General features: G+C 53.7%; 9 protein-coding genes across 9 annotated transcripts; 4 read left to right on the top strand and 5 right to left on the bottom strand.

The window, feature by feature from the left end:
- Positions 1-4: 4 nt before the first annotated feature.
- Positions 5-1,889, bottom strand: A1O3_06809 (uncharacterized protein; the record flags this gene model as incomplete). The annotated part of the gene is made up of 6 exons (XM_007736925.1): positions 5-120; positions 183-576; positions 626-910; positions 962-1,187; positions 1,244-1,548; positions 1,602-1,889. The coding sequence occupies 6 exons, from the start codon at positions 1,887-1,889 to the stop codon at positions 5-7; spliced, it is 1,614 nt and encodes a 537-aa protein (XP_007735115.1).
- An 850-nt stretch (positions 1,890-2,739) lies between these two features.
- A1O3_06808 (uncharacterized protein) lies at positions 2,740-6,724 on the top strand (the record flags this gene model as incomplete). The annotated part of the gene is made up of 4 exons (XM_007736924.1): positions 2,740-2,978; positions 3,033-4,053; positions 4,117-4,271; positions 5,026-6,724. 4 exons carry the CDS (start codon positions 2,740-2,742, stop codon positions 6,722-6,724), a joined length of 3,114 nt encoding a protein of 1,037 aa, XP_007735114.1.
- A 113-nt stretch (positions 6,725-6,837) lies between these two features.
- On the bottom strand, positions 6,838-8,963 carry A1O3_06807 (uncharacterized protein; the record flags this gene model as incomplete). The annotated part of the gene is made up of 2 exons (XM_007736923.1): positions 6,838-8,792; positions 8,912-8,963. 2 exons carry the CDS (start codon positions 8,961-8,963, stop codon positions 6,838-6,840), a joined length of 2,007 nt encoding a protein of 668 aa, XP_007735113.1.
- A 906-nt stretch (positions 8,964-9,869) lies between these two features.
- Positions 9,870-10,544, top strand: A1O3_06806 (uncharacterized protein; the record flags this gene model as incomplete). Its single annotated transcript, XM_007736922.1, has 2 exons — positions 9,870-9,952; positions 10,076-10,544. The coding sequence occupies 2 exons, from the start codon at positions 9,870-9,872 to the stop codon at positions 10,542-10,544; spliced, it is 552 nt and encodes a 183-aa protein (XP_007735112.1).
- A 552-nt stretch (positions 10,545-11,096) lies between these two features.
- Positions 11,097-11,534, top strand: A1O3_06805 (uncharacterized protein; the record flags this gene model as incomplete). Its single annotated transcript, XM_007736921.1, has 1 exon — positions 11,097-11,534. The coding sequence occupies one exon, from the start codon at positions 11,097-11,099 to the stop codon at positions 11,532-11,534; it is 438 nt and encodes a 145-aa protein (XP_007735111.1).
- Positions 11,535-12,501: 967 nt separating this feature from the next.
- A1O3_06804 (uncharacterized protein) lies at positions 12,502-14,387 on the bottom strand (the record flags this gene model as incomplete). Its single annotated transcript, XM_007736920.1, has 6 exons — positions 12,502-12,554; positions 12,619-13,596; positions 13,691-13,787; positions 13,865-13,969; positions 14,022-14,207; positions 14,280-14,387. The coding sequence occupies 6 exons, from the start codon at positions 14,385-14,387 to the stop codon at positions 12,502-12,504; spliced, it is 1,527 nt and encodes a 508-aa protein (XP_007735110.1).
- A 993-nt stretch (positions 14,388-15,380) lies between these two features.
- A1O3_06803 (uncharacterized protein) lies at positions 15,381-16,445 on the top strand (the record flags this gene model as incomplete). Its single annotated transcript, XM_007736919.1, has 1 exon — positions 15,381-16,445. One exon carries the CDS (start codon positions 15,381-15,383, stop codon positions 16,443-16,445), a length of 1,065 nt encoding a protein of 354 aa, XP_007735109.1.
- Positions 16,446-17,314: 869 nt separating this feature from the next.
- A1O3_06802 (uncharacterized protein) lies at positions 17,315-20,314 on the bottom strand (the record flags this gene model as incomplete). The annotated part of the gene is made up of 2 exons (XM_007736918.1): positions 17,315-20,158; positions 20,207-20,314. 2 exons carry the CDS (start codon positions 20,312-20,314, stop codon positions 17,315-17,317), a joined length of 2,952 nt encoding a protein of 983 aa, XP_007735108.1.
- A 1,138-nt stretch (positions 20,315-21,452) lies between these two features.
- Positions 21,453-21,998, bottom strand: A1O3_06801 (uncharacterized protein; the record flags this gene model as incomplete). Its single annotated transcript, XM_007736917.1, has 1 exon — positions 21,453-21,998. One exon carries the CDS (start codon positions 21,996-21,998, stop codon positions 21,453-21,455), a length of 546 nt encoding a protein of 181 aa, XP_007735107.1.
- Between the last annotated feature and the right edge of the window lie 1,448 nt (positions 21,999-23,446).

The following is a 23,446-nucleotide window of genomic DNA, read 5'->3' as shown; positions in this document are numbered from 1 at the left end:
CACTCTAAGCTTTCAAGGCGTCCAGAATCGCGCCCGTCATCGCCAGGGTCTTCTCTTCTTCCAACCGTCTCCCTACGATCTGCAGTCCGATGGGCATTCCGTCGACTGCGCTTGGGTTGTCTGCAAGCTCTGAATTAGTATTTTCTAATATCGAACAGGTTCTGGCACGCGGGCCAACTCACATTCGCCGTTCACCTCTTTGTCCACATCGCTGAGTGGTGAAAAGTCCTCTGCGACCCGGTCCTTGTCTGCGTCCACCGTGAAGCCAGATGGAAAGCTGACCGCCGAATAGTCGAGGATGTTCCAAATGGCAGTGTACCCCACATGCTTGTACTTTCCATGCTCGACAGAGCTGAAGGGGGTTGTTGGTCCGATGAGACCATCAATACCTGCTTCCGCCCAGCGATCGACGTATTCCTGGCATAGTTTGGTGCGTTCCAGATGCAGCTGCCAGAGATCATAGCATCCCATTTCGCTGGCCTCTTCGTAGGCCTTCATGTCGGCAAAGAAAGGTTCCTTGACCGGCTCGAGTGCCTTCCGGCAGGATTTGGCGCCATCCGCTACAAAGAAACGGCCCTAGGACAACGGTCAATGTTTGTTTCTCATCCGGGGAGATTGCACCTACTAGAATCTCCAGGGCCGTGGAGTGGCTACTTGTATCCCAATCGACAATCTCATGTCCTGCTTGTCGAAGCTTCTCTACCGTCGCTTTCAACGCCCTCTGAACAGGAGGTGTCGGCGTCACCTGCCGGTCGTTCCAGATGACACCAAACTTCAGCTTCTTTGGCAACTTCACGTCCCGCCACGGGATGGGAAGGGCTTTCGGGTCTTTGAGCCAAGGTTGTGTATCGACCACTGCTTTGGCGAACAGATTTAAATCAGACAAGGTCGGCCCCATCGGTCCTACAATCTAGCCGTTAGCATCAAACCCACAGCAACCAGGTGCATAGATACCGTTAACGCTATTGACCGACTCTTGTCCAGCTAGTCCCGAGGTACAGCCTGCCGTTGGGAAGCGACCAAGCGAGGGTCGCAAAGTGAAAATGCCAGTGTTTGATGCCGGAATTCGCAAGGAACCGCCAATATCCGTTCCAACACCTAGTGGACTCCCATGGAATGCGATCAGCGCGGACTCTCCCCCGGAGCTTCCGCCTGGAGTCAGCGTAAGTCGCAGAGGGTTCAGTGTCCTGCATTCGTCAGTTCGAACCGTGCCACTTACACACGAGAGACGGGAGCAGCCTACCTGCCAAAGGTGTGGTTAACGGTCTCAGCCATCATCATCGCGGTTGGAACATTGGTTTTGACGTAGAGAACGGCTCCGAGAGATTTCAGTAGATCGACGAGCACGCTGTTTTGCTGCAATGGTTTGTTGCACCATGACACAAACCCCACGGTTGAGTCTTTGCCAACCACGTTGAAGTTGTCCTTGATCGAGATGGGCAGACCGTGAAGAGGACCAACGACCGTTCCTGTCCGAGCCAACGATTCATCCAAAGCCTCTGCAGCTGCCAGAGCCTCAGGAAACATCGTCTCACTCAAGCAGTTTGTCTGTCACGAGTACTACATTAGTACACAGTTAATACTGATCCGGGAGTTCCTACCAGTTGGTGTGCAGCAGCGGCTCTTTTACAGAATGCTGATGTGACGGCCTTTGCACTCCAGGTCTTGTTCCTGATGCGCTCCAGTATCTCTTCTGATGTACTTGAAGTTATCTGGAGTTCCTGGGGGGTGAACCATCCTGACGTCTCCGGGAACGAGGTGACATCCAGCTGCTTCTGTGAGGGCAAGATGTCTGTAGGAATCAGCCATTCCGGAGGGATGCTCTTCATCAAGGCTGCCCGCTTAGCGGCAGCGATGGTTTCCCACTCCGTCGGCGGCGAGATGGCCATGGTGCTTGTGAGTCTCTTGGTTTCCGGGAGAGCTAACACGGGAGAACGATACAGTTTCTGCAGTGTAGGAAAGAAAGATATGGCTCTCGACGAAGAGTACAGACTCCAGAGTACAACAGTCTGTCACACGAGGACGGACTGCACATCAACTAACTATGCCTCATCCAGTGTCCACTCTACTGCGCTTGGACACTTGACTAGCACGGTTCTGGATCCCGCCGCCCGGTCGGAGTGGTGGCGAACAGCGATCCTCTCAGTCGCGTGAGAAGGTCTCAGGGTATCCGACCAGCTTCTCCAATCGCAAGGCAGCCCTCGGTTCTCTGGCTGATCTGCCCGCCCCAGAGCCGATAACGTTGGTCCAGTGTGGTTGTCCGAGGCTGTCTGGAACAAATAGATACTGAGATACTGGGCGGGGAGGCCACCGAGGGCACCCTTCCGCTTGTTGGCGCCGGGTTTCGGCGTGCCTCCGCTCGCCACGGCCACAACTCTTATTTGCCGCCTTTACACACTTTTCCCGGCACAGCATAACACAGAAACTTTGGTCCTACCACGAGGCGTTCTGCAATCTCCCCGCCTGAACCCTGGTCCCTCCGCAAGCAGGAGATAAAGTCGACCGCCCGATTGTGGCCATTATCATCTGAGAAGGCAACCGGTTGATAATGTGATAAGCCATTTCTCGGACAAGAGCATACAAAGTGGTTGAGCCGGTTTCCTACCGTGGTACTTTGCTCTACCATTCCAGCCCATTGCAGTATTTAGAAGCAGCCTCCCCGTTCGATCTGCAAGAGGTCCGGCCGGTCATTCTCCCTTCCCCCAGTGTACAGTGTATACGCTCGCAAACTCCATCACCATGGCCAGAGCAACCTCCCTCAGGGCCTACCTGAGGTCCGACAAGTCGCCTGAAGAGAGGAAGTTGGTTCGCAAGGTGGACTTTTTCATCTTGTCCTTCTGTTGTCTCATGTACTTTTTCAACTACCTTGATCGCTCGAATCTGACGCAAGCCTATGTCTCTGGCATGAAAGAAGACTTGGACTTCAAGGGGAATCAGCTGACCAAGATCACCACCATCTTCACCTGTGGCTACATTGTGTACGTTGGAACCCCGTCCACAGACTGGTCATGTTGGAGCTAATGTTCTGCCAGCGGAATGATCCCCTGCAACCTGGCACTCTACTACATCAAGCCGAGGATCTTCTTTCCTACCATGTGTGTCATCTGGGCAGGCCTCACCATGGTTACGGCGGCGGCCAAAAAACCGGAGCATATCATGGTGATTCGATTCTTTGTGGGCGTTGCAGAATCCAGCACCTTCATCGGCACCCACTACATCTTGGGCTCTTGGTACACTGAAAAGGAGCTGGGCAAACGCAGCGGTCTCTTCACCGCCTCAGGTCTCGCCGGTACAATGTTCGGAGGTTTCATTCAGTCTGGAGTGTATCGAAGCATGAATGGATTACAGGGTCTGTCAGGCTGGAAATGGTTATTTATCGTGGATGGGATCATCACCTTACCAGTGGCGCTCTACGGCTTCCTTCTCTTCCCAGACACCCCTTCCACCACATCAGCGCCTTATCTGAGCGCCGAAGAGCGCGCACTTGCGATTTCAAGAGTGCCTGATGTACCTGAACAGAAGCCCATCTCTCTCGCCTTTGTCAAGCGAGTCTTGAGCTCGTGGCAATTCTATGGATTTGTCATGCTTTGGATCATTGCGGGAGAGACGGAGAGTTTCAGCTCAAACGGCCTTCTCGCCCTCTACATGAAGGCGAACCCGGAGAAGAAATACACCGTCTACCAGTTGAACAACTACCCAACCGGCGTTCCGGCGGTCGGCATCGTGTCGACTTTGTTCTGGGCTACGCTGACCGACTACTTGGGCGGCAAACGATACCTCGTCGGCTATTGGATTGCCGTCACGGGCATTGTCACATCCGCCATTATTCTGGCTCCCCACAGCTCTATCGCCGCCCATTTCGGAGCCTACTACTGGGCGGGCTCGGTATACGCATGTCAAGCCACGTTCTTTGCGTGGGCCAACGATGCCTGCCGATATGAGGAGGACTCCCTGCGGGCCATTGTCCTTGCATGCATGAACCTTGGCAACAACGCAGTCAATGCATGGTGGTCCATTGTGTTCTACTCGGCAGATTTGGCTCCTAAATTCACGGTAAGCTCATGTGTCCCCATGGTCTGTTTCTGTCCTCTCGGCATCAGCTAACACTCTATCTAGAGAGGTATGTGGGCCATGATTGGCATGAGTATCGCCCTGGGGATATGGACAATTGCCCTGCAATTCATGGAGAGGCGGAATGGCAAACAGAGCATCGTGGCTACCGAAGATGTTCTGTCTGAGAATGTAGAGAAGCAGACGGTGAGCGACAAGGTGTAGGATTAGGAGTTCGGGGACATACTATGTACAGAAGGATGGCGTGACTGTGACAGTGATAGGAGGTAAAGGACTGAAGTAATCATACACATATCAGCTCTCTCGCCCTCACCGGCCATAGAACGGTCTTCATTCCAATCTCATAGAGGCGCAGTGGTCGTAGAATGATCTCTGCCCCTGCCGTTGAACGTTGAACGCTCAACGTCAAGTCTGTCCAAATGCCAGATGGGCCTTGGCGGAACTTGGGCAGAGGAAGGCCTGCTTCCCATTCCAGTTCCCAACCTTTGACGGTCTCATCTTGTTCTCCTCTTCGTCCTCGTCCTCCTCGTCGTCCTCGTCGTCGTCCTCCTCCTCCTGCTGCTCTCTCCTTCGACGGATCCATGGGCAATGCTGGCCCAGGTATAGGCATGGATGTGAACGAGCGAGTCAGGTTGGCTTTGGAGATGATACCCAGTTAGTTTGCCCCCCAGACCCAGACGGACAGCCGCAGCCGCAGCCGCAGCCGCGTGGTGGAGATGAGTTGAGGCTGATCTACAATCGCGTCCCCCTTCCAGCCTGCGAACGGTGCAAGAGACTCAGAAGAAAGTGCGACACCGATCTTCCCGCCTGTAAGCCGTGCAAAGCGGCCAGCCATCAATGCGAGTTCAAGGACCAAGTGCTCCAGGAAACAATCCCACGCAGGTTGGTGCTTAGCCCAGTCTATCTGTTTCTTTACCACGGTGTCGCCCTGTCTAACTTCGGTACGTCTGCCAGCCACGTCAAAGACCTGCTCGACCGGTGGTCAGCGCTTCGGAAGGAAGAGGCTTCATCCAGCCCCCCACGGCCTGAAGATTCATTGTGGGAGAGACCGCCCTTGGCCCAGAGGCTCAACTTTGATGCGCACTTCCCGGCGCCGGCATCCGGTACTGGTGATGATGGCTTTCTGTTCTTCGGAGCGTCGTCCGCACCCGTTCTTTCTGCTGAACTCCTAGCAGCCGTCTGTCCACAGTCCCCCTTGCTACTACAACAGCCCGGAACCCGGCAAGGAGGATCCAACGGACCGAGAACGAGAACCACCCACGCCGACTTCGACTTGGACTTCGAGACGGAGCCGCCCAGTATCACCCCAACCAAGGCGCTCATCCACCGCTTGGTCGATATCTACTGTACGTCGAGTATGGTTTTCTGGCCCTTTCACCTTGAATGCATAGACAATGGCGGCATCGACATCTTGCTCGAATCTACGCAGGAACAAGTCTTCAGCTCCCAGCCGTATACCCGGAGTGAAGCACATTCCAATTTCCAGATTGCCATGATATGCTGCATTGCCTGTGCCCACAGCTCTCGGCTCAATGTGATGATGAGAGCCTACGAACAATTCTTCTACAACTTTGCCTCTAAACTGATCAAGGAGGTCCTCTCCGAAGCCAGCCATGACTCGCTAAGGAGCCTGCTGCTGGTCATTGTCTACCTGCTGTTCCGCCCCCAAAAAGGAGATTTGTGGTTACAGCTGCAGTCGGCTTGCCGGTTAGCCATTGAGCTGGGCTATCATAGGGAAGATGCCCCCTTTTTTGAGACTCCAGATCAAGAAGCCCGAAGGAGTCGCACTTTCTGGACATTATACCGCCTGGAGCACATCATCGCGGAGAAATATGGCCGACCTTCTGATGACTTGGAGTCCATCAGCACGATTGGACTCCCAGATCTCAGCACGACTGACTCGGTCTCCCCAATGCAAACGGATTTCCCGTCTTCGACCAACCTGGCCTCGTCGCTGGCCGCGTTGAGCCGCATTCGCTCTTATATCTTCAAGACCATCTATCTTCCGGCCCGCGCTGCGCCGCTCACCATCGATGATCCCTACTATCGAGTGCAGCTGCACGAGATCGAGCAATGGCGCCAGGATGCCACGACAGGAGCCATCGACCCGGTCAGCAGCCTGGCCTGCACGATTGCCTACCATGCATCTGTCATCTTTCTTTTCCAGAACTCTCTGCTCCATATGCTGTCTAAGCTGACAGACCCTGACAATCTCAGCCAGGGGATAGTCGGCCCCATGGCTGTTCAGAGCTTCAGATCCGCGGTTGAACTCATAGATTGCTATGAGTCTTTGATTCTTTCGGACAAATCTAGGTCCCTATCGAACTTCCCGGTGACGTTCATCTCAGCACAGGAGATTTATGCGGCAGCTTTGACATTTCTCGCATGTTGCTTCTGTTTTCTTGATGGGCGTGTGAAGCAGGAAGACCTCGGACCCGGGGAAGGCCACTCCCTGGTGCAGCAACCTTGGCGACCTCTCGATCTCAATCTGTTGAAGGGAGAGGGGCGACGTCTGCACCATGTTTCAGCTTCGTGCCTCTCTCTGCTCACTTGGTGCGCAATGCAGTGGCCAGGAATGGACGGAATGGTTGAGATCTACAAAGAAATCTCTGTGGAGATCTTTCAGAAAATAGCCGCAAAGGGCTTTGTATGATCTCCGGCGTGCAGAAAACTGCTTTTCTCCCCCGACCGAGGTGCCGAGCTGGCGGCTCAGGCCTTGAGGCTCAAGCTGTTCATGGAGCGTGTTAAGCCGATCCCCCAATAGGATCAGGTAACGAGGAACGCCTCTGTCCAGTCCGGTGTATAAGCGTACCCGTCCAAGAAATCGAAGGTGGTCTCGTCCCAGGCGAAGTCGTCAAACCTGGAAAGGTCCCAATCAAAAGCATCGACATTGACGAGCGCCGAATCTACGTCCTGAGTCGTTTGAGCGCCACCGGCATCGTCCCACGATAGCGCTTCAAATCTGGTTGTGCCAGGATACAACAGATGTGCCAGCTCTTCGTCCTGTTCATGGCCGAATGCCACCCCGGGGTCGGTGTCCGACATGATCGCCGCAATGAGAGGTGTCAGTAAGCGGTTGTAGACCTCCAGGCAGCGTGAGACCTCGGGCCAGAATTCCGAGGAAACACTCTGCAAGTTCCGTGAAAACAACGCCGTCATGTCGGATATTTCGCTGGGAGTGAATCTGGTGAGTATGAACTTCGACCCGTGTCGCAGACAAAAGAGAACAATCACCGCCGAGCCAAATGTGTGATGAGCGGCCAGCCACGGGCGACGAAAGTAGCCGGCTCGAATATCTTTGCCATAGCTGGAGGCCACGGCACATGCATTCTCGAAAGCGATGAGGAGACTCCTCGCAGTCGGCTTCGGCGTCAAAGGAGACGGACGGTGGAGGTAGGTCAGGGCATTGTGGTACGCAGTCTCAGTCCACGGGTAAGTGTCACTGTGCTTGCCATACCAGGTGCGAAGCTTTGCCTCCATTCCTGCCAGCCACTTTTCCCAAGAGCCGCCGAAGTACTTGCCTCTAAAATGGACCTCCACCATATCTGAGTGGATTTGCCGATACTCCAGCCAGTGCAGGGCGGGCGCCTTCGAAAGAGTCACAGGGCCCGACAGTGCCGAGTCGGTGGGGAGGCACTTGTCATCCAAGATCGAGAAATGGCCAGTGTTGATGGCAGCATCTGATAAGGAGATGGGGTACTGGAGAGCAGCGCAAACGTGCCTGTCAAGGCAATAGCTCATCCAGAATAGGCGTCTTCTCATATCCGCTGCAAGATCCGCGGAGGTAGATTGCCCTTCCAATTCTCGGTGCAAACCAAGCTTCAGGCACAGTCTCATTGCAGATCCGGAGAGCATCCACACACTGGCGCACCTCGGATTGATCGTTCCGTAATGGAGGGTGAGTAAAATAGATTCAAGCTCGGACATCTCGGACGGGAACACGGCTGGATTTGACATATGCTTGATGCCATCTTGGAAGAGGCTCTCCGAGAACGCCATTCGCTGCGGCCCATGACCACTCGAGGCGCTTCCCAGCGAGGCCGAGATGGCAAGAACAATGTGCACGATGAGAAAATCATAGTCGGGGGCGATGGAAGTGACTCCGTCATCGTGAATAAGGCGAAGAACTCTCCTGACCTGGTTCCAGAGAGTGGGTTCATACACCATCGTTACCAGGGAGTGAATCTTCTCAACGAACACCTGGACCAGCGTCCTGACGATTCGAGGTGGCATGGCGGCCAGGTTCTTGACGCTGATCAGCCCCTGGGTCACCTCGGCGGCTGCCGAAGACGGCCCTCGACCACCATCATTCCTGGAGCCACTCGACGCAAAGACTCGAGAAGAGGTCAGGCCCATCGTGTTACTGGGTATCTTGCATGCTGTGGCCTGTTCTGGAGTCATCGACTGGATGATCTTCTGCACGCTTGAGCACTGCCGAGCCCGGGTCCGAGCAGTATCAATCGGTCGATCGGCCTTGAGCTGAGATGCGGCAGAGGATGCCGCTGGTAGTGCATCGCCTTCGAGGCTCGGTGCCACCACTCTCGTAGGTGAAGGTGGACTGTTGGCCACCGACTCGCGCGGCGGACGCCAGGATTGACGGGCGGATGTAGAGTCTTGCAACTTCACCTCAATTCTTTTGATGTCGTCTTGCAGAAATTGCGTGATACTTCGCGGGACGTCTTGCAGTCCATCCACGTTGGGACTTGTACACTCGGCATAGGCTGAGACGCATTGAGAACATGGATTGGCTCTGTCACACTGTAACTACCACGTCAACCCTGCGCATCTGGCCAAGGCATCTGAGCGCAGAGCCCCCCATGCCGCATGAAATATATCTCACCTTGATTTTCTTTACACGACAACGAGCGCATGACAGGGATGCTCGCTGACATCCTGCCACTTTGCGAGGCATGAGTAGTCCCTTCGCTCGCCGCTCAGCGTCCTTCTTTCTTCTCCCTCTTCGCAAGGACCACCACGGTCGAGACAGACAGGTATGGACACCGCATGCAGGGGAGCACTCTTCTGGCGCGTTCCTCGGCGCCGTGAGCAAGACTCTATTAGACAAGCCGTTCGACACACTAGTAGGAGTCAGACAATTCTGGAATGGTTTGTTATGGATACCAGTGTCTAATGTAAAGTCAGCGGTATCGGAGTTTGGCGCTGCAAGGTTAGCCAATGGGACGTCGTGATCGCAAAAGAAAGAGCTTGAAGTACGGATATGCTAATAATACTCGTACGAGTACCCCGAGTCTGGTGCACGTTCACCTTCGCCACTTTCGCAGCTCCTCAGCTTCTTATCGTTTGTGAGCAGCTTGTGATGTGATCGTGGCCAACCTTGTCACAACTGTGCCCGTCGAGGCCTGCCGACCTGCACCCCCGTGTTGGACGAATGGCCCATCGAGGTGCCATATTTGGTGCCAGGCAATTTTCCCATTTGAAGCACAATGTGGAAACCCTCTCAAATACATAGCTTCTGGATACTAGACCGGCGCCAGAAGATCAGGTACAGACTTGTGCCGTGTAGTATTACTGTACCCCGTACCTGACCTGTAGGTGCCTGGTACGTACTAGTATTCAATAGGTAGCAGGTCCAGATAAAGAGTGCGGCAGAAGTCAAGCTGCTACAGAATGACGTAGCCATCAATAACACCATGGTGTCGAAGATTTGATCTGCTTGACTTCCGGCTTCCGACTTCCGACTACGTACCCAAGTAAATGCTGCTTGTCTCTCCAAACCAGAACGGTCTCTTTGTCCTTTGCGCACCGTGACCGCTATCTCAGCCCCCAGATCCACGAACATGTCGTCCGATTCCCTGGCTGCATTCCGCAAGAATGCCGGCGATGAGCTCGGCAAGCTCGCGGAAGATCATATGAAGCATGAGTGAGTGGTGCAAGATGTGCTGCTACAGCATCCTTCCCGTCCTTTCGTGCCCTCAGCCTTGCCCTCAGCCTTACTGTCGTGTCTGGCTCGTGTGGATAAGATGCTAACGTCTTCCTCGCACAGTCTGCGCGACTCGGACCGTGACATCCTCCAACGAGCCGCCTCCAAAGCATCCACGCACGCCCTGATCGGGTCTCTGGCCGGCATCGCCCTGGGCGGGTGGCTCGCGTTCCGGATCCGTGCGAACCGCAACGCCATGTACCAGGCCATCAAGGCGACCGAGAGGCCGACGCACGTTCGATTCGCAGATGGCCGAGAGGAAGCCATCCCGGACATCACGCCGTTACTGAAGCCTACGCCGCTGGGCGACATCGCGGCATACACCTTCTTCGGGATCGGCGGTCTGTTCTTGGGAGGCGAGACCGGCTTCTTAACCGGCGTCTGGGCGGCCAAGAGGACCATTTCCGAAGATCCGGAGGCCAAACACAGGATCGAGAAGGCGGTCAAGGCGTTCCGCGCCGACGTCTTGCGCAAGCAGATTCAAGAGCTGGAGAGCAACTCGGACAGCGGGAAGGAAATCATTTGGACATGAGAGGGCTTATCAAAGCAAAAAGCGATAATAGCAAAGACAGTATTGCCAGTCACGATGCTAGGCAGGGCGCTCAATGGATCGAATGAAGTAAGTTCTTGAGAGGGTATAGCTGTAGCAGAGCACCAGTTTCCATGTTGTGTTGTGAGACACTGAGAAGAACTCTTCGTATCTTCCACACGCACTGATCTCGTTGCTCGAGGGGATTGTTTCCTCCATAGCTTCCTGTCGAATCCTGTACTTTATGGCAAAGGTGGGCTTTTCTCCACTTCCGTCTCAAGATGAGCAAGATCAGTGTTGCCATTTCATTACTACTGCAGCTTCAAAAAGAAATGAGAAAGGAAGGAGTCACTCGCCTTACAAGACCTATGCCTGGCACCTGCATTCTTTGTTTATTTCTAAAACTGCGGCTACAAACCTCCAGCGCCTTTTCCGCAGCCTCCTCCGTCTTCTTGCACTGCGCACTTCCGGTCCTAGATAGCCCTCTTCCAACTACGCTACCTAGCTCTTGTTGCTGCTTGCCTCAACTGTGATCACGAGTGTCGCGGTTACGGCATGGCGTCCCTAGACAGCGTTGAAGTCGTCATGGTCGACGTCGATGCGGAAGGTGATCTAATACTCGAAGTCGGCAGAGAACTCAAGAACCAGATCCAAACTCAAGAGAAGGGAGGTCCGAAACCGACTCCAGTCATAATGCGTATCCGGGTCTCCAGCAAAATCTTAAGCCTAACGTCACCCGTCTTCGAGGGCATGCTCACCCGCAGATCTCGAGAAGACCAGCTTCCACTGGGCCAGGATAAACCCCTTGTCTTGGAGTTTCCAGAAGATGCACCGGAGCCCATGGCAACCCTGTGCAAAGTCTTGCATTACCACCAAGATGCCGTCCGCCCCTATTCGTTCAGGGAAATGTACGAGGCTACGCTCACCAGCACCAATTTTGGGTGCACTCACGCGATGGCACCTTGGTTTCACCGTCAGCTACATCTCAGGTGAGGGAAATTTACCCCAACGAGTTGGCCCATGCCATTAGTGCTGCATACTTGCTTGATGACAAGGAGGCATTCTACATCTTCTCAAAAACCACCGTGAAATATCTTACGAAAGGACCGGAGGGGATGCAGGGAAGCGAGTTCGCCGAAATCCTGGATCCAATTCTGCAAGGGATATTGATGGGTGAGTCTCCGTCTGTACATGGTCTCTGCTAGCTCAGTCATTGACGTGCTGCATTCAGACTCGCTGTTCTCTTTGCGCCACGCGTTGTTGCTTGACCTTCATTTTGTGTGCCTGGACGCAATTGGTAGTCTCTTCGACAAACCCAGTTCAGCCGGGGGAGCATGCCGCGCGGTGATCTGCTCTGCCCGGGATGATTCTGTTTTGGAACTTCGCGAAATCTGCAACGGCCAAGCCAGCAGAGCCGGGAAGTTTATTTCTTCCCTCTGTGACATCAGACTCTGGCCAACCTGTTCAGAGTGGGAGCCCGGACGGTCACTGGATACAGTGCTTGACCTCCTGCGGAAGGTGGCCAGTACCGTCTGCATCAATGATGTGCTGTGTAGCTGCGAATCTTGCGACTTGCCGTGGGACACGATCATCAGGAACAAACTCGACGCCATTGCGGACACCATCCCCGGGTTATGCCTGTCTTGCCTCAACTCATCCCTTCCTAAGTGCCACCACCAAGAGAATAGGCCCAAAGGGGCAGACTGGACCTTGATTGACCATTTGCCTGGCGACGAGGATGAATGGACCTGCCAAGATCAAAGCGGGCGATACAGGTAGTAGAAGACTGTCCGGAGGGCCAGTCGAGTAAGGAGGATGGGAAAAGGGGTTGAGCATGACGTACAGAACTCTGGTGAAACCCGAGTCCATCTCGATTCTATCTCAACTCCATCATTTTTACTCCTATTGGTAAGAATTCTAGCTTGAGGTTGTAGCCTAGGGTCTATATCTTCTTGTGTAATCACACCACATATCGATATAGAGGCGACTTATCCCCAAGATCAAGTAGTTCATCTGACAGTCGCTCACATCAGCAATCTTTGCCTATGAGGCAGCATGGTTCCAAAAAAGGACTTACCTTCAGTATACTGGGCCTTGACTTCCTCCTCATCCAGCAAATCTCGTTTTTTGTTGAGTAGGCCATAGGCAACTCTCAGCACGAGGGTTGAGGCAATAGCCGCCGCGACGATGCCGGTGGCGATACCATATCCAAGCCAGTAGTGTGGGGCCTGGTTGGCGAGGAAGATGTTTGACCCGATGGCGCCGCCGAGGTTGCCCAGGGATATCAACAGCGCCATGCCGATGGCCCGCTTCCAGGTGGGAGCGAGGTTGTTCCCAACCCAGGACAGACAGCCGATCAAGGGCGGATATACGCCAGCGGGGATAGTAAAGAGGAAGGCGTAGGTCAAGCCGGGGAGGTGGGGATGGGGGACGGCCAGCAGCCCGATGAGGCCGACCAAGGCGAGACTGAAGGGGGCGACGATAAAGGGCCAGCGGGTCTGGTGGCGGTCGGCCAGGACTGAGAAGAAGATGGTGCTGACGGCGCCGAGGAAGTAGATGGGGATGGTGAGCAGCTGGGCCTGGGCGGCGGTGTAGCCCAGTTCGAGGATGATGCTAGGTGCGGCGTAGGTGAAGGCGTACAACACGATGCTGTTGCCCCAGTAGATGATGACGGCGAAGTAAATCTTCCAGTCGGCCAGGGCGGCGCGCAGGTACCGCCACTGGAAACGCTCGCGTGTGCGCACCCGCCCAGCCGACGTGCCTGCGTCCTGCACCAGCCGCCGGTTGATGAAGTCCTTCTCCGCCACGCTCAGGAAGCTGGCTGTCTCAGGCGAGTCCGGTAGCGTCCAGGGCAGCGTGCAGCCCACCATGGTGGTCAAGATGCCCTCCAAGATGAAGATCCAACGCCAACCGTCCTCGCCACCGACCCCGTCCATCTTCTCGATCGCGAACGCGAGCAGGCCCGAGAACGCCCCAGCCATCGACGCGGCCGAGAAGAAAACCGACAGCCGTGTCTGGACTTCGAACCGGCAGTACCAGGTGGTCAGGAGATACGCTGTCGGAAAGGACGTCTGGTTAGCCGGGGTTGCTGCTAGGGGGAATACAGGACTGGATCAGAGCATAGCAGATCCTGCACAAGGGAGAGTTACTGGCAGCAGGAAAGAATCCAGATTCGGCCAGGCCCAACATTGTCCGGGTGACGATGAGGCCATTGTAGTTTTGGACGATGCCTTGGAGAGTCATAACCTAGGACCACGAGACCAGTGAGCCATCTTCATTCTGTACTATGAAGCGATTCTCGCCGGTCTCGTCTCAGCACGTACCACGCCCCAGGAGACCATGAGGATGCAGATCCACCACGAGGGCCGCATCAGCTTGAGCACGATGTTGGACGGCACCTCAAACACGGCATATGGGAAGAAGAAGACCTGGGATGATAGTCAGTTGCTTGGACAATGTGTTGAATTTCGTCTTGAGTACCGTCAATGCCAGATTGTACTGGGTCCCGGTGAGCTTGAGGTCTTTGTTCATCCCGGCTACTTTGGCATTGCCGATGTTCCCACGATCCAGGAACGCGAGGACATACAACAGCGTCAACATCGGAAGCAGGCGGTAGTCGACCCTACGAAGGATGCGCCTGGTCTCTTTGTCATCATATCGTGGAAGCTGGCTGGCTGTTAGGGGTGAAGTGTGAAAGCTACCGTGTGATAAACAAGGACGTCAAGGAGGCATACATACATTGGAATCATCGAGACCGGCGTGGTCGCTCAAGCCAGACGTTTCCACGTGGATTGGGTCTCCAGTCTCGACGTGATCGCCTTTCTCGTCTATCAACCCCTTGGCCATTGTCAACTGCTGTTCAACCCGTCAAGATCTCCGGGAAGCGATTGTCTCTCAATCATCGACTACAGGAGGTTGGTGGGAGGCAGGGCCATACACGGGCTTTTGTATCAAGCGGCCTTTGACCGGCGTGGGAGCGGTGACCCGAGGATGGAAAATTGGGGGACATGGAACAGGGTATTCGACACGAGCCAGCAACGTCTTCTTACCCCAAATCCTACCACACTGTTCCCCGCCAGTGAGAGAGGAACTTTGGATAAGAGGTAGCATCAGGGGTCTCGGCGGGGTGTTGATCAGATGCGGATGATTGGGGATCTGCAGAGCTTGTGGGGAAGCAGACTCCATGGGGAAGAAAGCGTCAAACCGAACGAGGTTAAGAAAGGCAGAACTCCTGTGGAGAGAGAGGATAGCGGGTCAGGGGAACTCGCCTCGACTTACGCCGTACGCGCTACGAGTACGTTCAATCCTGTCGTGTGGGATTCTGTTTGCCGCGCTTCCGAGCAACTACCGAGGTCATTAATGAGGGGCGACAACAAAGACACAAGGACACAAAGAACACATCGATGCTGGACCGGAACAAATGAAACAAAGAAAGCCTTCATCGACGATGGCGAGTGCGCCAGCGATCATTAACAAAGGAAAGTGACTACTAGTACATCACCTCCTGTACTGCCATGCCCAAGCGCCGCAAGGCTGAACTGGTTTAGGGGCAGATATTCACCAGGACGCAGTCACTGCTCGGTCATGTCTCAGCCTCGTTCAGTCAGTGAAGCAGAAGGCCAAACAAAGATGAGTCTTTGCACTGCCTGTTACTGAACAACTACCTGTTGGAGTAATGTGACATCCTTAGCGAGCGGCCTGCTCTATATATCTGTCGCTTACCAGCGAGAACAACTTCCGTTCTATCAGCACTGACTACAACAGTTCGAGTCGAGACAGCTTTGCTAAACGGTGAACCGCCTTGCCTGTCCACTGCACTCTCTTCTCTTCCTACCCATCATGTCTACTGTCACTCCGACTCCGGTGCCGGCCCCACGCAGAGTGTATAGGATGTGCCTTGAATCAGACCTGTACATCCGGGTGCAGAACGGAACGGACTCAGAGGACTTCCTAGCGTCAAGCCAGGTGTTGAAGAAGACTTCTCGCTATTTCGCCGCACTTCTCAGCCCTCGCTGGAGTGACAGAGCCAGCTACACCGCGGATGATCCCCTGGTCTTAAACGAGGACGAGCCTCACCTTATGAGAGCCTTTTTAGGAATTGTGCATGGCTTGAGGCCGCTTCCACCGCGGCTCTGGCCAGTTTTGCAGCTAAAGGGCCTCGAGGATTTGACAAAGGTGTTCGACAAATACATGTATGACGGGCCAGTCCCGGCATGGCTCAGCTTCATCTTGGAATCGTTTCTCCTCCCTGACAATTTCGTGCAGCACCCGATCCAGACGACCATAACCATGGCTAGCACAAAGAAGATTGTCTCCGTCCTGGTAATGGCAACCATCCTCAACCTCCCGCACATTTTTTGCAGAGCCTCCCGTCAGTTGATGTGGGTTGCCCCACCCTCCTTGCTACAGGAATGTCTTAAAGACGAAGTCAAGGGTCTCATGCCGCAATTTCAGTCCGAATGCCAGCGCATGCGTTCGTTTCTTGTCACCAAGCTGCCCAATCTGCTCTTCCCGGACCCCCATGGCACCAACCACTGGTGGTGCGACAAGTGCGCTGCTGTGTCTCACCCCGAGCGATGGGCTTCCGAAATCATCACCAAGTCCGACCTCTGGCAGCTGGACCAGGAGGGGGAGGGCAAATGCGTCTATAGCATCGGAGCGTTGGTCCTGTCCTGGGTAAAGAAGATGTCGGAACTCGACCGTTTCCGTGAAATGGACGATGCCAAACTCCCGCCTTTCCCATGCGGCCGATTCAGACTGCGCTACGCCGACATCACTCCCCAAGAAATCGTCTTCGATTTGTACAAGGCCATGGGCGGCCTCTGCCTCGCTTGCTACCGGGAGGGTGTCTACAAGTACGATGTTTTCTGCCCCAAACACCAGGTTTCCCTTGTGGTGAAATAGTTTGCTGACTCAGGTGCAGATGGCGAGAGACAGAATGCAGTGAGACTCGGAGAAGTGGTGATGTGCACGCGAATGCCAGCAGGCTGGCAAGAGCTATGGGCTATGAGCTATGGGCTATGGACAACGGACAATGGGCTATGAGCTATGGGATCGGATGCAATGGGCTATGTATGACTATTACCAGGTATCGGTACCATGTATAAGTATTAAAAAAGGCCTCCTTTTCTTTCTATTAAATCATGCATGGTATTATGACCAGGGAGCATTTCCGCCCTGATCTATCAAGTCACTGCCCAGGCTTTCTCTAGATCGATTCATTCGCAGATAAGAATGTCCAGGATTCGGCGCCGAACTCCTGAGGAGTATCAAGAGCTGGTCGCTTGTGTTGGCTACTAGTTACTACTACTAGTCGGCATATTTGTCGGCTCCAACGTCCAACGTGCACTCCAGACACTGGTCGGCACGTATCCGTACTGTACTTAGCCACGTCTGAGACTCATTGGGCAGCCAAAAATCCTCCAGCAGTAGAGAGAGACCACTGGGACTGGGACTGAGACGAAGACGGAGAGGGAGACGGAGAGGGAGACGGGGAGGGAGACGGAGAGTGGTCAAGCAAGCGGTGCACTGCATGGCTTCAAGTATCAGTACTGGTTCAACATCGGCTTCGGGTCAACTCGATTGGATTCCTGCTTGCTGCTTGGGACAGTTGCTGCTTCATCTTCATCGCTCATCGTGATCATCCTAACCTAGCCTCATTACCATCGTAGCTTGCTTCATACAAGTCTATATTTTGAAAAACAAATCGCCACACAGACTTTTGTCAGTCACTTTACATCTTTCAACCACACTCCAACAAGCCCCGTCATAGGTCACCTCTTCCCCCGGAAATAATCATACCCTAAAAATTCTTCCTCGGATGGTGTGTAGCCTCCGCCAAGTTCTCGGTATGCACCGGCGTCGCTTCCATCTCCACTCTCGTGTGTTCGCCATCTATCAAGAGACATGAACTCCCCGTTCGGTGCTCTAAAGTCTCCTATATCCTGCAACAAGTTCGTTCTGTCATCATTGAGGTCATGCTGTACACCTAGATCACCGTCGCCAGATGTCGCGAGAGAGGCAGTCCTGAGGTGAGTTGGGATGTGAGATGGATCGACCGGTTTGCGATGGATGCCATGGTGCTGCTGTACGGGACCAGTGGTGGGACTGCCTGCTCGTGAGCTCTCCGCTGAATTGTAATCTTCTCTGCCAGTCATTGGAACTGGTGTCTGGGTGCGGAAGCCTTTCGGTGAAATGTATCCTTCCTTGCCCGCGAATGAGACTGGCGTTTGGGCACGCGAAGGGGTGTCGCCTCCTTGATCGCGGAAATCGGAATGGTTCTTGTAGAACTGGTAATCTTGCTGCGCCTCAGGAACTATCTCAAATGGCACATCCTGCATTACTTTGCCCGTCTGATGACTCATTGGCTGCATGGCAATGTCTGAGAAGGCCAGGGACTGTCCTCCTTCTGAATTCAATCGTCCTTGGTAGATCTCTGCCAGGACATGCTTGGCCTTTTCGTGAACCATGGGGGTCATCAATGGCTTGTACAGCGCCGGATGGCCGTATTTGGTCGAAACCCTCTCTACTTTCCGGGACTTCCCATCGGCGGGAAGACGTTCTTGATCGTGCATGCCACCGCGGGCGAAATATTTCAAGTCCAGATCGAAGGTCTTCATGCAATACCATTTGAAGCCGATCATGACGAACAACAAGGGGACGAGCGCGCCAACCAGATCCCAGCCCCCTCGAGCCTTGACAACCACTCCAATAATAACGTTCGAAAGGATGGTGGCAAAGACAATTCGGTTGAAGATCGTCACCCAGAATTGACCACCAGATTCCGTTTTGGTGACAAAAACGTACATCAAAAGATACTTTTTGCAAACAGCGTCGATGGTGAAATACAATGCCGTCACAACCAGCACGATCGGCTGAAGGGTAGAGTAGCAAAGCGCCACGGTGGCGTAGAAGAGGAAGTAGTTGTAGTAGCTTGCATAGTCAAACGCTGGCGGTGCTGTCCACTCAATATTCTGTCGGGGCGTCGGAGCCATAAATGTCCTTGCAAACCAGACGGTAGTCAAGTGCCAAAGCTGAGCTAAATCAGCGGCAGCACCTAGATTGCGTTGAAGAATCCAGGTCACCCAAAACGGAGAGATCTGGCAGAGCGACGTGGTGATCACCAGGAAGAAACGACCTTCCCGCAGCGATGTCCAGGTGTCATTCCCTTGTTTGTTGTACTCAATCACAATGGTCACGTATTGCCAGACAGCAGAGAAGATGGAAAATATTATCAGGTTGTTGAAGGTGAAGAAGCTGTACAAGTTTCGAAGGACATGGCGTTCGCGGTCTGTTTTGGTCACGTCGCCCGCACGGATCTGCAGGCGCCTGAAGATGATCGGGAGGATGAGGTAAACGAGGGAAGTTATGGCGGGAGCGGCAATACCTTGGACGATCGCCCAGCCTGTGTGGTGTGCTTCCAGTTGCGCCCTGAAACCCTTCCAAACGAGCCCGAGGTTGGAAAGATTGGATAGGAAGACTGCAATCCCGGCGTTGAATGGCGTCCAGATAATGGTCAGCACGGTGATCCAAACACCATTCATGAACCGCTTGCTCTTTCTGCTTCCCGGAGACAGCTTCAGATTGGTCCAAATAAGATCATTTGGTCTCGGCACCAATTGGAACTTGGTTCCTTGCGGGCGCTTCCTCCGGGCCAAATATGCCACCGTGTGTGCGTCGGAAACCTGATCCCAACTGGCAAATCCATAGGGCATCGGATCGCGGGTGTCGATGTGTTCGCGGATATGGTTGATCTGCGTTTCCAGGCCCCGGATATGGTCGGTCAGATAGTCGATGGCGTCGACTTTGCCATTCATGGTCGGGCCCTTGTACTTCCTTGGAGCCTTCATCTTGGGGCGATGAGGGGGAAGTCGATCAGGATGCTTCATGTATTTGGCGAGGACGGATTCTAGCTCCCGGACGGTTTCTTCGTGCTCCTGGATCAATTCAGGTAGGATCTTCACGTTGCGTCCAATGGTGGTCCTTGGAGCAGCGCCCGTCGGGTTGACCTCGTCGGTGATTCGTGCTAAACCTTCGTTGTTCCGAAACTGGGGTGGAATGTCTCGAATCAGGAGCGTCCGCGCATGTAGACTTTGCTGATACTCTGGACTCTCCAAGTAAGCTCGTCGGAGTTTGTGGACCCGTCGATAGTTGTGCCATAGAAAGTATATCACCACCAGGTCGATCAGCCATGCCAGGACTACCTGAGCCCACAGGCCGCCACCGAAAATGTACAAAGGTGTCATTACCGAGAAGACAGACGATCCGTGGGAGACTGTCTTCTTTCCCAGGCCCACGTTGACGGGGATCATGAGAACAAGTCCTATAAAGGCGAGAACGACAAAAATATTGCGGAGCATGCGTGTGAATCTCAGAAAGATGACTGCATCCATCCCAATCCTTTCCACCAGATATGGCTCATTTGCCGTATGGACAGGCTTGATCCAACTGAACACGCCTTTTCCCAGCGGGGGTGGGGCATGGTCTTTGTCCGCATTCTTCAGTTTTGGGGCGTAGACGAGAGTGTTCCTGGGACGCACGAAGCAGAAGAGGAGGGCGAGACCAGCACTGACGCCGAGGGAGATTCCAAGAGAGGCCCAGAAAGCGTTTGTTTGCAACTGGTTATGTCAGTATACACTTGACCGGCATGGGCCTGAGGGACATACAGAAGCCTGAAAAGGGTTGGAGAGCAATTGAAGCATCTCTTCTCCCGTCGAAAGACCGGAATCAGGAGTAATCGTTTGTCGAGGGAACATTGCTTGACGAGCCGCCATCTCGATCTAATGTCACTGTCACCGCAGCGCAGGGCCGTGGGATGTGTTGCTCATGCTATCCTGGCAATGTGTTCGAGAAATCACCAACGATATTCCGTGTGCCTTTCTTCCTTAATCTCTGTTTCGAACAAAGAGACTTCCGGCGTACGACAAAGGGAATCAGATAGGGCGTATAGGGGTGGAAGGTCAATGTTCAGCGAGCGACAAAGGACGTGTCAAAGAGGCCTGAAGGAGAGAAACAGATAGAAGTATGGAAGGCTAAGTGCAAGATAAGAGAATATTTTCCAATCGGGCGTGTATGAAGCATCGGTAGCGAGTGAGGGTTATCTCTTTGAATTTTGGCGGTTGTCAACATTGAGGCTTTTGGCTGCGCTGCGCTGCTACGCTACGCCACGCCCACAGAATTTCAGCGAAGGCTTCTAAGGCCCGGGCTGGGGCTCTTCGCAGCCCGAGCCCCGATGATGGCAGCCAAGCGTAACGATCAAGCCACCCGAACCACCGCTTCATGGCCCAGGCCTGCCACCACCACTCGACCACCCTCCTCCGTTGCTCCATCTCGCGAATCCTCGCCTCGCCTTGCATCCACCACTGCTGTCCTGACTCCAGTTGCATCCACCGCAACTCGCCTATGCAATATGCAGGAAGAGAAATGGCGGCCGCAATGATGCTGTGTACTCACTGTACTGTAACAACTCCCGCCAACGGCTCGACCCCATCAGAAAGAAAGCACCTCCATTCGTCAGGTCTCATCAATCTTCTCCCCCTCGGTACGCATTTTCCCATACCATCGCCATTGTCATCACGATGCAGCCCGTCATGATCGCTAATTTTTTCCCAGTGGCACACCATTTGGCTTCACATGTCTCGCAGTCCGACCCCCCTGGTGCCTCTGGTGCTTCTGGTCTCAAGCACAACGGCCGCTAAGCCTACCGCTGGACGGACCTAATGATCGAGGATCTAGGAGAGACCTGCCATCACAGTATTCAAGTCCCACTTGCGACATATCGGTCCTACAGTACCCTTCTCTCGTCCTCACAACGGCCTCCCCGAAGCAGCCTCTCCCATCATCCCCGTCGCACACTCCAGATGGGGACTGCAAAGCGGAAGGACATTTCTTTCGTCTGAAATCACAGATGTGCTATACTCTTGTGTTCAACTTTCGGATTTGATCCCGGTCCTCACTACTCATGCCGGCCTTTTCCAATATCCAGGCAATTATGTCATTTTTAGCCTCGCAATATTCGTCGCCACTTTTCCAGTCTCGCCGAGCCAGCTTGCGCTTTGTCTCTCCATAGGCAGCTCTTATGAAAGGATCATTGCGGCAAATATCCCGCAGTGCGAGCTGATTTCGAATCGATTGACAACCCTCGACTGAGACGTACAAGTGTCGAGCTGGTATAGCACCCGGTTTGCTGAAGGCATGGCGGTCTGGAATACCCCTCTCACCCATGTACATGTATCCTCCTGTGGAGGCCAAAGCCCTTATTGCAGCGTCAACTTCGTCCCGCTCGCTGATCACTGCAAGATCAATGACGGGCTTTGCGGCTAACCTAGGAACTGATGTGCTCCCCACATGCTCAATGGTGAGGTATCGCACTCCCTGAAGGATATCCTCCAATTCTCCTTTAATCACGTCGAATTGATGCGCCCATATGGGATTGTATTCTTCAACAACGACCAGCATCCTGGCTCGATGCTGGGACGATACAAGGAACCCAAGTCTCCGACAGCTTTAAAGGTAAGAACTCAGTCGACCTTGCTTCTGTCTTGTATTACTCCTGTGTCCGAGAGAGTGACGAGGCTTCCTACCAGGTAGCCTGTTCTTTCCGACAGGAGTGGATATAACACAGACCGTGTTTTCTCGTTCTGCTATTCACGCAGCAACTCCGGCACAGGTTCATACTAGATCGCAGCAAGCCTTTGCTCGATAGTAGAAACTCATCACTTTGGGCTGACGAGGTTTTGGTTGTCTGACGGAATATGACCCGCCGCTATTAGCATCAACTAGCACCATCGAGTCATCGACTCTTATCTAGCTTAGGTAAGATTCTTTGCTAAAAGCGGCCGCCGAAGATGCCGAAGATTGTCGTTATGACTTATCACCCTCCCCTCGCGGACTTTCGTTTCGCGCCTCTCCCCAAATGTAGTTCGTACCATCTATTCAAACCGATAGTGCCTGGATATCACCTCGATATACGGCTTCACGCATGAACGACTCATTACACAACCGCTCTGGGGGCCTGAGAACTACACAGAGGGCGCCGAAAGCCTGCAAGACATGTTGGCGCCGGAGGGTGAAATGCAATCGTCACATACCATGCGATCAGTGCATCAAGCATGGCGTTGCTGACAGTTGTGAGCGAGAAACAGTCCTCGTACGAGGAATAGCGACAGTGCAAGTCTTGAACACCCATTGCCCTCTCCACCATCTTACTGATCTGTACTCCGTAAAGGGCTCGGCCAACCGAGAACCTCCTTACCTATGACCAACTTCTCAAACAGAATCAAGAACTCAAACTGGCCTTGTCCCGCACGAAACCGGTGAGCACCGTTTCTAGGCCCTATTATGCCGTAGATGGCTTTGATAGGTGGGAGAGGTTATTATTCGAGGATCTCATCGACCCTGCTGAGCAGGTCGAAGTCATTTGGCCAAATCTTGTCCTTCCGTCTCGGCTTTGCAGTGCTAGGCTCGTCCAGCATGACAAGATCTGGAACTCGTGGGTTCACTATGGCCTCCAATACCCCGACTTTGAGAATGAGCATGATCGCTTTTGGAATACGTTGGAGAATGGAGGTACCATCGCAGACATTGATCCATTCTGGCTGGCTGTTTACTTTGCTGTTCTCACAGTATGTCGCTCCCACGGTGTACAGAATCGCATGCTGACACTAGGATAGACTGCTCTACTTATGATGTGTGACGAAGAAGTGTCGGAAATCGTGCTTCCCCTAGGTGAGCCTTGTATATCATCTGATGTGCATCAATTCTGAGAAGGGAGATAACCAGGAATTGATGGCCCGAACGTGGTATTCGACATCACTCTTCTGCCTGAACAAAGCAGACTTTATGAGGAACTACGACATTCGCACTGTTCAAACCACCGTGATCCTCGGGATATGCTTCAATAATTT

This window comes from Capronia epimyces (genome assembly GCF_000585565.1).
Source record: "Capronia epimyces CBS 606.96 chromosome Unknown aczIQ-supercont1.5, whole genome shotgun sequence".
NCBI lineage: Eukaryota > Fungi > Ascomycota > Eurotiomycetes > Chaetothyriales > Herpotrichiellaceae > Capronia > Capronia epimyces.
Note: the sequence above shows the minus strand (reverse complement) of the source record. Positions and strands in the feature narration are given on the sequence as shown.